We start from the raw sequence: 15052 nt of genomic DNA, 5'->3' as shown, positions 1-15052 counted from the left end.
CCGGCTCTGCCCATCCCCGTGCTGGGGTCTGGGGTGGGCAACGCAAACAGGCCCGGCAGCTCCGGCCTGGGGCAGTCCTGACCTCCCTGGGTCATCCCCGGGGGGGTTTTCCTGTGTCCCAAAGGCTGCTGGACAATCCCGGGGCTGCTGGACAATCCAATCCAGGGGCTGCTGGGCATTCCAGGGGCTGCTGGACAATCCAGGGGCTGCTGGGCATTCCAGGGGCTGCTGGACAATCCCGGGGCTGCTGGACAATCCCAGGGCTGCTGGACAATCCAGAGGCTGCTGGACAATCCCGGGGCTGCTGGACAATCCAATCCAGGGGCTGCTGGACAATCCCAGGGCTGCTGGACAATCCCGAGGCTGCTGGGCATTCCAGAGGCTGCTGGGCATTCCAGGGGCTGCTGGGCATTCCAGGGGCTGCTGGGCATTCCAGAGGCTGCTGGACAATCCAGGGGCTGCTGGACAATCCAGAGGCTGCTGGACAATCCAGAGGCTGCTGGGCATTCCAGGGGCTGCTGGGCATTCCAGGGTCTGCTGGGCATTCCAGGGGCTGCTGGACAATCCAGGGGCTGCTGGGCATTCCAGGGGCTGCTGGACAACCCAGGGGCTGCTGGACAACCCAGGAGCTGCTGGACAACCCAGGAGCTGCTGGACAATCCAGGGGCTGCTGGACAATCCAGGGGCTGCTGGACAACCCAGGAGCTGGCTGTGTGTGGAGATGGACAAGGCTGTGCCGCCTTCAGAGCAGATCCATCCCATTTTTTGGGGTGTCCTGTGCGTGAAGGGGTTTCCTCTCTGCTGCTCCCGGTGTCCCCTCGGCCACGATCTCATCGCTTCAGGGGGTGTGTGAGGTGAGGGACTCAGGGGTGTTTGTGGCTCCTTCACTTCCCATTTTTCCTCAGTGGCCCTTGGGAAGGGTCACACGGGGCTGTCAGTGAGATCCCTCAAGGACCCTCTGAGGGGCAGGGTGGCCCTGAGCCGCGTTTTTGCCTGGTTTTGGGAGGGATGCAGCTCTGCAGGGTTGGCCAGAGACAGACATGGGGGGTGTTGGGATCCTCCAGGAATTTGGGGAGACGTCGGTGGGGGTCCCTCTCTGCTCTCCACGTCTCATTCCTGCTGCTCCAGTGCATTTTAAACGGGAGGGAGAATTCCCAGTGTGAAAGCAAAGAGCAGAGGTGGGAGGTTAAGGGTTAAACCCAGGACGCCTCAGGAATATCCCGAATTCCTCCCCTGTGACTCAACCTGCTGCAGTGGGATCCTGAGCCCCACATTCCATCCCTGTGACTCCACCTGATCCTGAGTCAGTCCCCTGGCCTGGAAGGGGCTGGAATTGTCAGGGAAACTTTGGGATGCTCAGGTGGAGCCTCAGGAATTCTCCCGTGATAGAAACGCAGGATATTCCCAACCCAGGAATTGGTGTGAGGGAGGATAAAAAATGGCCAAAATCATTCCCAGGAGTGGTTCAAAGCCCCCCCAGTTTCCCTCTGAAATTCCTGTCCCAAAGGAGTTCTTGGTACTGGAAAATGTTGGCAGAGCACCTGAGGGAGATGAAAAGGCTTTGGAATGTGGGTGCCAAACCCACGGCAGCTGCTGGGGGAGCTGGGACTGGGGGAGGGAAGCACTGGAAAGGCGCTGCTTTGAGGATTAGACCCACCAGGTGTGTTCATCCCTGAAATCCCAGCAGCATCCCAAGCTCTCAGCACATTTCAGTTCCCAGGAAGGCTCCGGCTCGGCTGCTCCTCCACCTTTTGGTGCCTCTTGTTGGGAGTTTTTTATTAGATCCCAAGGATGGAGATGGAATTCCCATCTGGGATGTCCCCCCAGCCCTGTTTTGGGCTTGCTGAAGGTTCCCAGGATTTCAGGTGGATCTTTTGGCTCTGGGGGCAGGATTTGGGGTCAGTTTGTTCTGTTTGATGAGTTTGGGGAGCCCCTCTGGCTTTGTGGCTTCCCTGGCTTTGGATCTCTCCGGGATTCCTTTCCAGCCAGGAGTGGAGCAGGAAGGAGCAGATGTGGGGTGGTTTTTGCAGTGAACATTTTGGGGCTGATAAAAGATTTTGGGGCTGATAAAAAGCTTCTAAACATCCTCCCATGGAACAAAATTCTCTGACTGGAGGCTCCTAAACTCCTTGCAGAAGTGAGGCTGTGCAAATCCCACTGCCAGGGAACGGGACTTTGCCCCTTGCGAAGGTAAATCCCTTCTGGAAACGGGGCTTGGGAATTTCTCAGAGCCATAATTCCACCTTTATTCTCCCTTTCTGGGCTGGTCTTTTGCTCTGCCCCGTGGTGAATGTGCTGCTCTCGGTGGGGTCAGGGAATGTGGGAGTTTTCCCCTGGCTCTGCTGGAATTATTTGAAAATCAGCTCCTATTTTGTAGCTTTTTGTGGCAAAACGAATCCTCTCTGTCCTTGTGCCTTTCACATGAACCTGCTCCCGTCTCCTGCCTGAGGAGCAGGGGAAAAGCAGCTGGGAAGGGGAATATTCCAGGCAAGGGGCTCAGATCCAGCCCATTTCTCTGTTGGGTTGTCCTGCGCCCATCCTTCCCCAACCACCACCAGCAGAGTTCACCCAGACCCAGCAGAAACCGCTTGAAGGTGTTGATTTGGGAGCAGGAAAAGCTTTTGGAGCCTTTCTGGCTGCTGTGAGGCCTTAGGGAGAGCAGTGAGGACAGACCCCACCCGGGCTGGGCTGGAGAGCCTGGCTCAGCTCCTGTCCTGTGGGGCTGGTGGCAGATCACCCCGAGGCTGCCTGGGGTGGGCGGTTAATTTATTGTACTGAGTTAAACTCATTCCACGGAAGGAACCCTTCCCTGGGAGGGTGGGGAGGCCCTGGAACAGGTTAGTCCATGGCTACCCCATCCCTGGAAGTGTTCAAGGCCAGCTTGGATCAGCCTGGGATAGTGCGAGGTGTGGGCTGGAACGGGTTGAGCTTTAAGGTCCTTTTCCAACCCAAACCGTTCCAGGATTCCATTACACGTAAGAGGTGGAGCCCACGGGATGGAGGGATGGATGCAGGGCAGCCCTGGAGCCGGGGCTGCGAGGAGAGCCCAACACCCATTAATTAATTAATTAATTAATTAAAATCTCCAAGCCGTGCAGAGCCCGGTTTGCCCTGGACTAAACCCAGTGTGAGAAACTTCCTCGCGGCGTTCCTGCGTCGTCCGGGCTCAAGTGTTGTCATCCGAGGCTGCTTTGCATGACAATGCCCGCGGCCCTAATTATGCACGAGGATGCTAATGGGCCCGGAGCGCGCTGGATCTCCATGGGAAAAGTGTCTGCTTGGCCGGGGAGGGGGGAGAAGGAGAAAGAAAATCCACCCAAACAAAATAAACCATGACAGTTCGGGCAGGGAGGAGGAACGGGGCGAGCGAAGGGGCCGGGAGGGGTTGGGGAAGGAGAGGATGAAGCCGGTAAGGCTCAGGTTTGGCTTTTTTGGGGGTCCTTTCTCAGTGTCTGTGCTGCCTGTAAGGGGTAAGGTGACCAAAATCACCTCTTCAGGGCTGATGGCGGCAATAAAATGGTGCAAACCCGGGGTCTGGGATTGCCAGGCATCAAAGGAATTGTTCGGGTGGTGCAGCGGGAGCTGACACTGGGGGAAACTGAGGCACGGAGGAGCTCAGCTTTGCCTGGATGCCAGAGGTGGGCATGGGAAGGGATCCAGCCTTGCTTTTCCCGTGTTCCCTGTGCCTTGCACTCCGTTATCATCCTTCCTCTACTACTCCAGGACTGCTCCCAGGAGCAATCCCTGCTTTATCACCCAAAAAAGGCAGCTGGAAATGAAGGGTTTTGCCCGCTGCATCCAGAGGCTGCTCTTCCCAAGGCTTTCTGGATTCTTCTCCAGGATTCCCTGTCGGCTTTCCCTTCCTGTGGTTGCCATTTTGCAAAGACTGGGATGAAGGAGGGGAAGGCAGCGTCCTCCACCGTGTCCTCCCAGGTCTCCTGGGAATCATTTTCCCTATTTCTCTCCTACTTTGAAAGGCTGAGGCGGCTCTGGCACGGGCAATGTTGACACTGGTTGGATGGAGCTGGCTGAGCTCCGATTTGCAGGATCATAAAAGACATCAGAATCCATCCCAGGAGGGGAGAGTGGGACCCAAACTCCACATTTTACCGGGGTCTGTCACAGGCTGGGCCTCCAGCCCTTGGCTTTGGCACCTTTGGGAAAGCAGATAAAATTCCAGGCGCTCTCCGAGGAGCCAGGGAAGGTTCCTGATGCACCTGACACCTGCTGGGGCTGTGGGAAATACCTGCCAGGGCCGGGGCTGGGCCAGGGCTGTGATTAGCGCTCCTGAAATGCTCTTAATGAAAGTGAAGAGCAGCCAAGGGCCAGGTGCAGCTCTGGGGAGCTCAAACCTTTCCCTCTCCGCGGTGCTGGCTTTAGGGTCACTGGAATTACCCCTGCAAACGGGATGGGTTTTAACGCCCTGCTGATTCATTCGGCGCTGTTCCTTTCTGGGTGAGGACAATCCCCACCCAGCCACCAGCAGCAGCTGCCACCGGGGAAAACACAGCTGGAAACACCTTGGCTGTTTTTCCAGAGTTTTTCCATGGGTTAACAACGTCCTGCTGAGAGTGGCAGGGATGGGCCAGGCTTGGGCTGCCAGGGAAGGATTCCTTGGGCATTTCTGGGGGGGCTCAACCTGGAAAAAAGGAGGCTCGGGGGATTTTCTGGCTCTGCACAAGTCCGTGGCAGGAGGGGGCAGCCGAGGGGATCAGGATGTGCTCCCAGGGAATATGAGGACGAAAGGAAATGGTCTCAAGCTCCACCAGATGAAGTCCAGGTTGGACATCAGGAGGAATTTCTATGTGGAAAGGGTGGTCAGGCACTGACCTGCCCAGGGAGGTGGCTCCAAATCACTGGAGTTTGGAGGAAGGAAATGAGGATGAAAATGTGAGCTTGGTTTGCTCCAAATCATTGGAGTTTGGAGGAAGGAGATGAGGATGAAAATGTGAGCTTGGTTTGCTCCAAATCATTGGAGTTTGGAGGAAGGAGATGAGGATGAAAATCTGAGCCTGGGTTGCTTCAAATCAATGAAGAGAAGGGAGAGGAAGATGAAAATCGGAGCCTGTTTTGCTCCAAATTCTTGGAGTTTGGGGTGGAAGAGGAGGGCGAAAATCTGATCCTGTTTCCCTCCAAATCGTGGAAGTTTTGGGGTGGGAGAGCAGGATGAAAATCTGAACCTGTTTTGCTCCAAATCCTTGGAATTCAGGGGTGGGAGAGGAGGACATAAACATGCAGCGCGCACCATCAATCATCTGCGAACTCCAACCGCTGCGTTCTCCCCTGGGAAAAGGGGGGACAGGGCAGCGTGAGGGCCCCGGTGACAGCCCGAGCCCCAGCGCACCCCGGCCCCACAGTGCGGAGCGCTGGCTCATTGTTTGATCTGGCTGTGAGACAGATTAGCAGCCCCAGGTGGAAAGTCATAATCTGCATTTAAATGAGCCGCTTATAAAAGGTGGGGAGCGCAGGAGCCCGCAGCATTATGCTGCGTCTTTAGCACGCCCTAATCTCTCTTTATTTTCTCCGCAGCCTGACCTGGGGGCACAGTTTCTAATTACCAGGTCACCCTGCTAATATTGTCATTTCCAGCCAGTGCCTGGGAAACCATGGCAACGCCACATTTGCTTCCAAGTTTCTCCAGGAATAAAATTTGCCTTTTAATCACGGAAAATGACTGGGCGGCTCCCCGCTCCCCCCTGCCCTCCTCGCTGATGTCATTCGTTTTTTGGGGCTTTTCAAAGGTGTTTCAAGGGGGACTTTGGGAAGCTCCAAAGGGATAAACCTGTGAGGTTGGAGGCTCCACGAGGGCTGGTTTGGATCCCAAAGCTTCCCTGAATAGAATCATGCAATGGTTTGGGTGGGAAGGGACCTTAAATCCCATCCATTCCCACCCCTGCCATGTGCAGGGACACCTTCCCCAATCCCAGTTACTTCCAGGGATGGGGCAGCCCCAGTTTCTCTGGGAATTCTTTTCCAGAGCCTCCCTACTCTGACAGTAAAAGTCCATAATGTCATTTTAGGATGGTTCTTATCTTTAAAAGTTGTGAGTGAGCTGCTACAAGAGGGAGCAGAGGGTGTTGGGCATCCCAGAGATGGTCACCCTGGCTCTGCTCGGAGGTGACCTCTGGGATGGTGGCTCCAACTGATGGACTTCACCTCTCAGCTTGGAAAAAAACCCAGGGAGAATTAGGAAGCAACGGGGCTGGTGAGGTGGGTGTGATCTGTGCTCTGTGCTTGTCATTCCTTGGGCATCTCTGGTAGTTTGGGGCTTCAAAATCCACGGTTTCCTCTCCCTCAGCTGTTAAATCCAAGGTGGGTTTTGTGTCTTTGATAAAAACTTGCTTGGGATGAGCCTGAAAAGCTCCTGAACTCATGGAGCTGATTCCCAGCTTCCAAGGGCTGGGCTGGCAGTCCCCTGGTGAAATCTGCACCGACGTTGGGAGAAATTCAGGTCAGCTCGGAGCTGAATCTGCCCCTGGGGCCTTCCCCTGGCTCTGCTCGGTGCCTTCCCTGCCTTTCCCGAGCAGTTTCTCACTCTCAGAAAGTGAAACTCTCACTCCAAGCGAGTCAGACGTGAACTGGAATCCCATTTGAAGGTGATTTTCCAGCTGACAGGAGTAGGTTAATTGTAAACTGTCTACTGAAGCTTTAAAACTCCTGTCCAGCCTTATTATTAGCAGCTGAAAATTTATGGAGCGAGACTCTGCGTGGTGATAGCTGGGCTCTGCCCAGACGAGGTGTGTAATTAATCCCCACGCTGGCAGCAGGAAAATCAGATGGAAAGCTGCTTTTTTTCCCCTCTGACACATCTGGGAGGGGACAGAAACTCTGCCCTACCTGTGCTGGGCTGGGGGACCTCGTCTGAGGAACTGAGGGTTAAATCCTTTCCATATGAGAGAAACTCTGGTGTGGGGATGGGTCGAGTTTGGGAAATTGGGTGATGGATCTGGACTCTGAAGGGGGCAGATCCCCAGGGGGTTTTCCCCTGAAATTGGGGTATTGGGTGGTGGATCCTGGGAATTTTGGGATCGCTGGGATGGCTTGGGGCTTGGTGTGGGAACAGCCGGTGGGGATGACCCATCCCTGCTCCAGAGGGGTTCATTCTGCACTGGAGGAGGCTTTGCCTTGTGGGCAGAGCAGGAGGGATCTGGAGGAGCCTTCTCTTCCCCTCCCTCCCGTTGTTGGTGTCGTGATCGGGGTGTGCTGGGTGGCAGCTGGGGGTGGCAGGGGGGACAGCAAATGTCCCTGTGCCCTGCAGCCCTGCCCGGAGCATCCCTAGCAGCCACTTCCTGAGCATGAGCTCTCCCAATCCCATCTGCATCCTCATTCCCAGCCGGACAAAGGCAGGAGGTTGTGCTAGAGCTGCTTCAGGGTTTATTTTGTACCCTCTCTCATTCCTTGGACCCCTTTGCTCCCTGTGTCTCTAAGTTCTCCTCTCTCCTCACCTTTCCCATCTTTGCAGCATCAAATCCAAGCATTTTAACCAAATTTTGCAGAAGAAAGGCCGTTTGTGTTCGTCCCCCTTTCCTCTCCCGGGTGGCTGCAATTCCCTGCCGGGGGCTCAGCGTGGTCCCGAGGGAAACAAACCCCAACTGCGGGGAAACACCGCTGCTTTCGCTTTTCCTTAGAAAACCCCACCTGCCTGCTGGAACGGCCCTGGGGAGGGCAGAGAGAGAGCCCAGCTCCTCCTCGGCTCCGCGGTGCCTCATTCCCGGTCCTTCCCGAGCGCTGCAGCCGGAGCCCATCGCGGGATCCCGGCACAGCTGCTGCGGTCTCCTCCTCTCCGGGAGACAGCCCCGGCTCCAGCGCGGTGTCAGCACCAACAGCTGGCCGAGGAAATGCAAATCGCAGCTCCCGAAGGGAGCAGCTGACACCGAGCCCGGAAAACCGGGCTGTCCCAGGGAGCGGGGCAGCTCCGCGGGGCTGCGCGGAAACTTTCTCCCTTTTTAATTTGTTTTTATCGGTGCTCGTGTTCCGCAGAACCGATAAAAAACCCCAGCTCCTCCCGGCACTGCGCAAGGGCGAGGAGCCAGGGCTCAGCCTCGCTCTGCCCACCCCCATCCCGGCTTTCTGCAGGAACGGGGGGCTCTGCCGGTGCCCCCCTCCCCACAGCCTGGCAGCCCTTCTGTCCCCGCACCCGCCCTGATCTGCTGCGCTCAAACCTGCCCTGCAGCATTGTCAGAGTTCCCTCCGCTCACCCTTTCCCTCCCCGCCCCTCCTGCTCTGCTTTCTAGCACAGGCTGCCCGAAGCTGCGCGCTTTTCCAGCGTTTTCCCCTCCCGGCCGGGGCTGGGCAGGAGGCCGGAGCTGCCCCGTGTCCAGCTTGGCTTTGCCGAGCGGAGCCCAAGAGCTTCCGAGCCCACACCCAGAGCAAACAGAGCCGGAACGGCAGGGCCAGGCTGGGGCACGAGCTTTGCTTTTGGGGTTCCGGCGAGGAGCAGATCCCCGGGATGCTTCCGCTGGGAAGGTGGAGCCGGCTCTGGAAAGGGGGACAGAAGGAGCTGAGCACGGCTGGGACGGGACAGAAATGTCCCTGATCGCGGCTGCGTCAGCTCTGCCCGAGTGGGATCCTGCAGGAGCCCCGGCCGGGTCTGCCCCGCTCCCGCTGCACCCAGCGCTGCTGGGGTGGGATGGGAAAGGTCCCTCCCGGCCCAGACCCCTGCAGGGTCAGGCAATGTCCTAATTTTGGGCCGTTTTCCAGCCCATCCCACCCACACGAGCGCTGCGAAGACATTTTCTGCTTCATGGAATTGTTTGTGGCCGCTCTCGGCAGCGCCGTGGCCCCACCGAGCTCTCCCTGGAGCTCCTTCCTCCCCATAAAACCAGGAGCCGCGTTTGTTCTTTTATCCCAAAAAGCAGCCGGGCCAAAACTTGCAGCGGGCAAAGTCCGAGTGGGGCAGGGGAGAGCGCTGAGGAGAAATGTCTGGGATCAAAGTGTTCCCACGTGGCCCAGCAGAGTGACACTGACCCCAATTAGTGCTCGGAGTTAATGAATCCCTGCAGGTACTTGGCTGAAGTGTAAAATACTTTGCAGAGGTGTGGAGGGTTTGCGGCGTGGCCGGGAGCTCTGGGTGCTCTGGGGCTGCAGGGCGCTGTCCCCGGCTCCGGATGGGATCAGAGGGGGCTTTCCAGCCAGGAAAAGATTCCAGGGGGGATAAAATCTCCCCCTGGCGCCTGGAACTGGGCCCTGAATGGGGCAGGTCGGAGCAGACACCGCAGGGAGAGCAGAGCCAGCGGGACTTGGGGACAGCCGGAGCTCAGGTGGCCCCTTTGGGGTCGCACTCTGGATTTGTCCGTCTCCCATCCCATTTATTCCCTGGCTCTGCTTGCTCCGGCTGCCCCACAGCAGCCCCATGCCAGCTGCGGCTCCAGGGGGAATTGGGGACAAGCTGTGGGACACTTTCACAGAAGTGTTCCCAGGTGGAATCTGCGGCCCCGTGGAGGGACCTGCACAGGTTTGTGTCCCCAGCGAGCTCCGCAGTGACAGCAGCGGTGGGGGAGGAGACAAAGCCCGGCCTGAGCCGCTCCAGAGGGGCAGAGAGGGCAGGGCTGGAGCAGGGATTAGTGTGGGATGGGGTTGATTGGAAAAATCAATGCTGGGCTGAGGCAGGGGGTCGTTCCTTCCTGGGGAGCCGTGCTGTGCCCCTGAGGGGGACAGGGGACATTGGGCCCCGAGGGTGACACAGGTCCTGCTTGGCTGTTGAGAGATTTGGGGGGGGGATTTCAGCCCCAAGCCTTGGGGTGGCTCCTTTCTCCTCACCTCATGCTCAGCATCCCCCAACTGGGGCAGACACCGCAGGGAGAGCAGAGCCAGCAGGATTTGGGGACAGCCGGAGCTCAGGTGTCCCCTTTGGGGTCGCACCCTGACCTGTCCAGGCTGGATTTGTCCATCTCCAATCCCATTTATTCCCTGGCTCTGCTTTTTCTGGGACACCCCAACCCTGACCCACAAACCCAAACCCATCCTGGGGCTTTAGCATTGCGTGTTCCCTGGAGGCTGATAACAAACCCTGATAATAAACCCTGATAACAAGCCCTGATCATAAATAAACCCTGCTAATAAATCCCACACCTGGGGCAGGTGGAACTTTTAATACAATGTATATTTATTGCAAACAATAATATACAAAAAAACAAAACAAAACAAAAAAAGGTAAGTTTCACAAAGAGAAGGATCTTGCAACCAAAACCAAACCAAACTTACCTAAAGACAAAATATGATTTAAAGGACAGGTCTTTTAAGTTACAGAAATACTTTAAAAAGATCTGCTTTTATACAGAAAATAGAAAGATGCCATATTATAAGAGTGCTTTAAGATTTTTTTTTAACTCCTACTGAATCCCTAAAAAAAAAAAAAGTTAACAAATATATCATTTTTTTTAAATAAAAAAAGTCTGCTGTCTTTTTTAAAAAGCAATCCTTAACTGTTCAGCCACAGCTTCACCAAAATCAGTGTCCCCCCCACCTCTCCCAGGCAGTTTTTGGGGGGGTTGAAGGCTAAAACGGTGCCACCCCTGCAGCAGGGCTGGGGTGTGGGGCTCGTCCTTGCACGAGCTCGTGTGTCCCAGAGAGCTGAGGCAGGAAACAAGGCAAATGATTCAGTGATCCGCTACATTTGCAATCTTTAGTTTGTACAAATCTCATTTTTCTTTTTTCCTTTTTTTTCTCTTCCAGTTTCTCCTCGAAGGCCAAAGAAAAACAAAAAAAACCAACAAAAAAAAAAAAAAAAAAAAACACCAAAAAAAAAAAAAAACAAAAAATTTTTAAAAACCCAGGAAAAAAATTCCAAAAAAAAAAAAAAAAAAAAGAATAATAATAATAATAATAACAACCAAAAGGAATTGAAGAGATAAATAAAGGACTGGTTACAGTTTCAGACCATAATTTAACAGGCACGGTCACCTTCCAAATCATGCTCCCACTAATGCAACGCTTCTGAAAGGACTTAGAAGGGAGATTCAAACAACAAAACCCAAGGAAAACTGTGATTAAAAGCTGCTCTTCTCCCCCAAATAAATAATTTAAAGGATCTGTGATGTCCCCCAAGGCAGAGAGGAGCCCCTGGCTGGGTTTGGCACCCTGGGGCGGGCGGGGGGTGCCCGGAGGGGTCGGGCTCAGCCCCCCAGCCCAGGGCCAATGATTATCACGGGGCTGCTTTAAGGCTTCTCAGCAGCACTTTGGGGCTGCTTTATGGAGCTGTTCTTTTTTTCTTTTTTTTCCCTCTTTTTGTTTTTCTTTTAAGGCTCAAGGTTATTAAAAAATAAAGTGAAGTTCTCCTCCTGGCTGGTTTTGCTACGAGTTAGAAAAATAAAGCCTCTCCCATGCTGGTCCCTGCCCTGGTGCCAGATCTGGGTTCCCAGGGCAGGGCACGCTGGTTTAGTTTCATTTTTAGAGCAAAAAAAGACACTTCTCTATACAAAAATACCTCTGCAAGAAAACCTAGGGCTGCTCCACTAAGTGTCATTTTTTTTTTAGCTGTTGGAAAAATAAGAGCATTTGAAAAAAAAATCTCTAAAAATTAGGTATAAATCCCCTCAAATTGGTAACGAATCATACACAGTACATACTAAAAATATTTAAAATAGAGAATATTCCTCACAGAGGACTCCGAGTTTTCTCTTTTACCCCCCATTTTTTTTTTCTTCTTTTTTCGTTTGGTTTTTTTTTGTCTTTCTTTTAATTACTGCTAAAAAAAAAAAAAAATCATTACAAAAGTCCAGAGAAGGAGCCAGCTGGGCAGGTTGGGTGGAAATCTCCTCTCCACGCTGAAAGAAGCAGAGTTCAAGTCCAGTCCTTGGCAAGTCTGTCCCCAGTTTTGGGGCTGGGAGCGGGTCCTGGAGGATGCTGTAGTGCAGAAGGCTCGAGGCGCTCTCTCCTCCCCGCCAGCTTCCACGTGAGCGGCTTTTTAAATTATCATTTCAATTTCAAACACTGAACCAGTCTGAGGCAACTCATTCTTGCTGCTTTTCTGCTTTTTACTTTTTGATTCTTTTTCTCGTCATTTTCTCTTCTGGCCGCCGGCTTTAGGGCCGGGTGAGCTGCGTGTAGACGGGCTGCTCCCAGTGCTGCGGGCTGTGGGTCTGGGGGATGGAGGGCACCCCCGACGTGTCTGCGATCGGGGTGTACATGGGGCGCTGCGAGGGGTTCATGTAGCTGAAGGTGGAGTAGAGGCCGCTGCCCTGGCCGGCGGCGTGGCTGTAGTAGGAGCCCGAGCCCTGGTGCTCGCCGTACTCGTACTGGGCGCGGCTGATGCTGGGGTAGGACGAGCTGTAGTGCTGCAGGTTGAAGGAGCTGTAGCTCAGCTGCTGCGGGGAGTGCTGCTGCTGCTCGCTGTAGTGGCTGGGGCTCAGCTGCTCCGTCTTGATGTGCGTCCTCTGCTGCTGCGGCTGCTGCGGCTGCTGCGGGCCCTGCTCCGCGCTCAGCGCCGGCAGCTGCGGCTGGGGCTGCGCCGGCGGCGGCTGCTTGGACATCCACACGTGGCCGGCGCCCGCCGGCGTCCCCGCGGCGCCGCTGATGCCGTAGCTGCCCGTGTAGGTGACCTGGCCGGGCTGGCCGGGGTGCCCGTTGGGCGGCAGGTACTGGTCGAACTCGTTGACGTCGAAGGTCTCGATGTTGGAGATGACGTCGCTGCTCAGCTCGCCGATGTCCACGTCGCGGAAGTCGATGTGGGGCGGCTGCCGGCCGCCCTCGCCCAGCGCGCGGCCCTCCCGCTTCAGGTCCTGCTTGCCTGGCTGCGGGTCCGTCTTGGGGGTGGTGGGGGGTGTGGGGGGGCCCTGGGACTGCCCTGGGGGAGGAAAGAGAGGGGTGAAGGTGTGAGGGGTGTCACTGGGACAACGCCATCAGCGGGTCACACCTCCGGGCTTTTCTCAGGCGTGAGGGACGGAGACCCGAGCCCCATCAACACCACCCTACAGCGCTCTTGGACACGAGTCGTTTGGGGGGGTTTTTTGGTTTTTAAGAAGAATGGGTTCGTGTTTCTCACAGGCAAACAGGGCTGCAGTGGCACACTGGGGTGAGGATTTGTGTGCCCGGGCTACGGGCACGGCTCATGGGCAGCTCTCCCCTTCTCACTCCACTCCTGGGTCTTTCCTTCCCCCCCTCCCCTCCATCCAAGCCCAACTTCAGCTCGGTTTGGGCTGCAGCTTTGGGCAGCTGTGCCGTGTCCCCGTGCCCCCGTGGGTGTGTGGGTACCTACCCGAGTGCTCCCCGGGCGAGTGCACCTCGCTGATGCTGGAGGAGGACTGGGGCGAGTCTGCCTGCAGCGCCTTGAAGATGGCGTTGGGGGAGATGTGGGTCTGCTCCGAGCCCTCCTCCTGCTCCGCCTGCCCGTTCTTCACCGACTTCCTCCGCCGGGGCTGGTACTTGTAGTCGGGGTGGTCCTTCTTGTGCTGCACCCGCAGCCGCTCGGCCTCCTCCACGAAGGGACGCTTCTCGCTCTCGTTCAGCAGCCTGGGGGGGACACGGGGCACGAGGGGTCACTCGTAGCTCACGGGGGGCACTGAGCAGTGACATCAGTGCCAGTCTCTCCCCTGGGTCCTCCCCAAGGGCGATGCAAAGCCCCCCACAGCGCTGAAGCCCCTGTCCGGGACACTCGCTGGTTGTCACCCCATTGTCCCGCAGATTCCCTCGGTGGCCAGACCAGAGTTGCAGGAGTGGCAGCGGGGTCCAGCCCTCGCTCTCCCCACCCTGTGGGCACACCTCGCTGTCCCCGGGCGCTTTGGGGACATCCCTGCCTGCCAGGGCCAGCTTTCCTCGCCCGTTTCTCCTCCTGCCACCGATTTAGGATCCCCCCTCCCCCCGGTGCAGTCACGGAGGACGCGGCGGCCAGGTGACTCACTCGCCTTCTGTTTTCCTCCCCTACCCGCCTTATTCTGGCACTCAGAGGCCACCCGGCCCTGCGCCACCACCGCCGCCACCCACCCTCCCTCTCTCCCTCCCCGCATCGCCCCGCGCTCCCTCCGGCCCGGCCCGAGCTGATGCAATCCCCAAAATCCATCATTTCCTCCGCACCGGGAGCGCAAACAAACAACGGCCGGGACAGCCCCCGCACGGTCCCTCCGCCCCGGGCATCGCTCAGGGAAGAGAAACTTCCAGCACCAGAAGGCGGCCACAGGGAACGACTTTCCCTGCTTTCCCCCTCCTATCCTGGCTTCTCCTCCGCCAGACGAGTTTTGCACTCGCAGAAGTTTTCAGCGAGTTTTCCGGGCTCGCACCATCCTCTCCCTCCGCGCAGCGCTGCTGCTGCGCGCTCCGCATGCCCCGCTCCCCCCGGGCGTCCCGGCCCCGCACTCACCTCCAGAGCTTGCCCAGGGTCTTGCTGAGCTCGGCGTTGTGCAGATGCGGGTACTGGTCCGCCAGCTTCCTGCGGGCCGCCTGCGCCCACACCATGAAGGCGTTCATGGGTCTCTTGACGTGCGGCTTGTTCTTGCTGGAGCCGTTCACCCGCACCGGCATCGGCACCAGGGTCCAGTCGTAGCCCTTCAGCACCTGGCTCACCGCCTCCCGGATGCACACGGGGAACTTGTCCTCGTCGTTCTCCTTCTTCAGGTCCGGGTCCCCCTTGGGGAAGGTGTTCTCTTGGGGTCTGGTGTTCTCCGTGTCCGAGCCGGATCCAGAGGGGCAGGGGGACCCGGCGGAGTCATCCGACATGGTGGGGCTGGGGGCGTCGGAGATACATTTGTCCTGTTCTTCTGTCATTTTCATGAAAGGGTCGAGGAGATTCATGCGAGAAAGTGGCCGAGGGGGAACAAGGGGGCGAAAAAAAATTTAAAAGAAAAAATTAAAAAATCAGGCTCTAAGGGACGGGGATGGCTTAAAAAAGTAAAACGCGGAGAAACGAAGTCTCCACCGGCTGCGGAGAGGAGGGGAAGAACCGCGAGAAGTTTGCGAAAACTTTTTATTAGTTCTCCCTGCCCTCGTCAGCACAAAAACGCTAAGAAAAAAAAAAAAATAAAAGCAAGAAAACCAAAAAAACTCCGAGATGAGGAAAGGGAGAAACTTTGGCGAGGCCGGGAGAAGGAGCAGGAGAAGGAGGCGAGCGGGCGAGCGGCCG

At 56.4% G+C, this 15052-nt stretch overlaps 1 protein-coding gene across 1 annotated transcript; it reads right to left on the bottom strand.

The window, feature by feature from the left end:
- Positions 1-10083: 10083 nt before the first annotated feature.
- On the bottom strand, positions 10084-15046 carry SOX9 (SRY-box transcription factor 9). The gene is made up of 3 exons (XM_042025517.1): positions 14294-15046; positions 13196-13449; positions 10084-12784 (listed from the first exon to the last, which is right to left on the bottom strand). The coding sequence occupies exons 1-3, from the start codon at positions 14722-14724 to the stop codon at positions 12024-12026; spliced, it is 1446 nt and encodes a 481-aa protein (XP_041881451.1). The 5' UTR covers positions 14725-15046; the 3' UTR covers positions 10084-12023.
- Between the last annotated feature and the right edge of the window lie 6 nt (positions 15047-15052).

The sequence above is a fragment of the Corvus kubaryi genome, unplaced genomic scaffold (genome assembly GCF_017639235.1).
Source record: "Corvus kubaryi isolate FWS band 111438036 unplaced genomic scaffold, C.kubaryi_AGA036_p1.0 37272, whole genome shotgun sequence".
NCBI lineage: Eukaryota > Metazoa > Chordata > Aves > Passeriformes > Corvidae > Corvus > Corvus kubaryi.
Note: the sequence above shows the minus strand (reverse complement) of the source record. Positions and strands in the feature narration are given on the sequence as shown.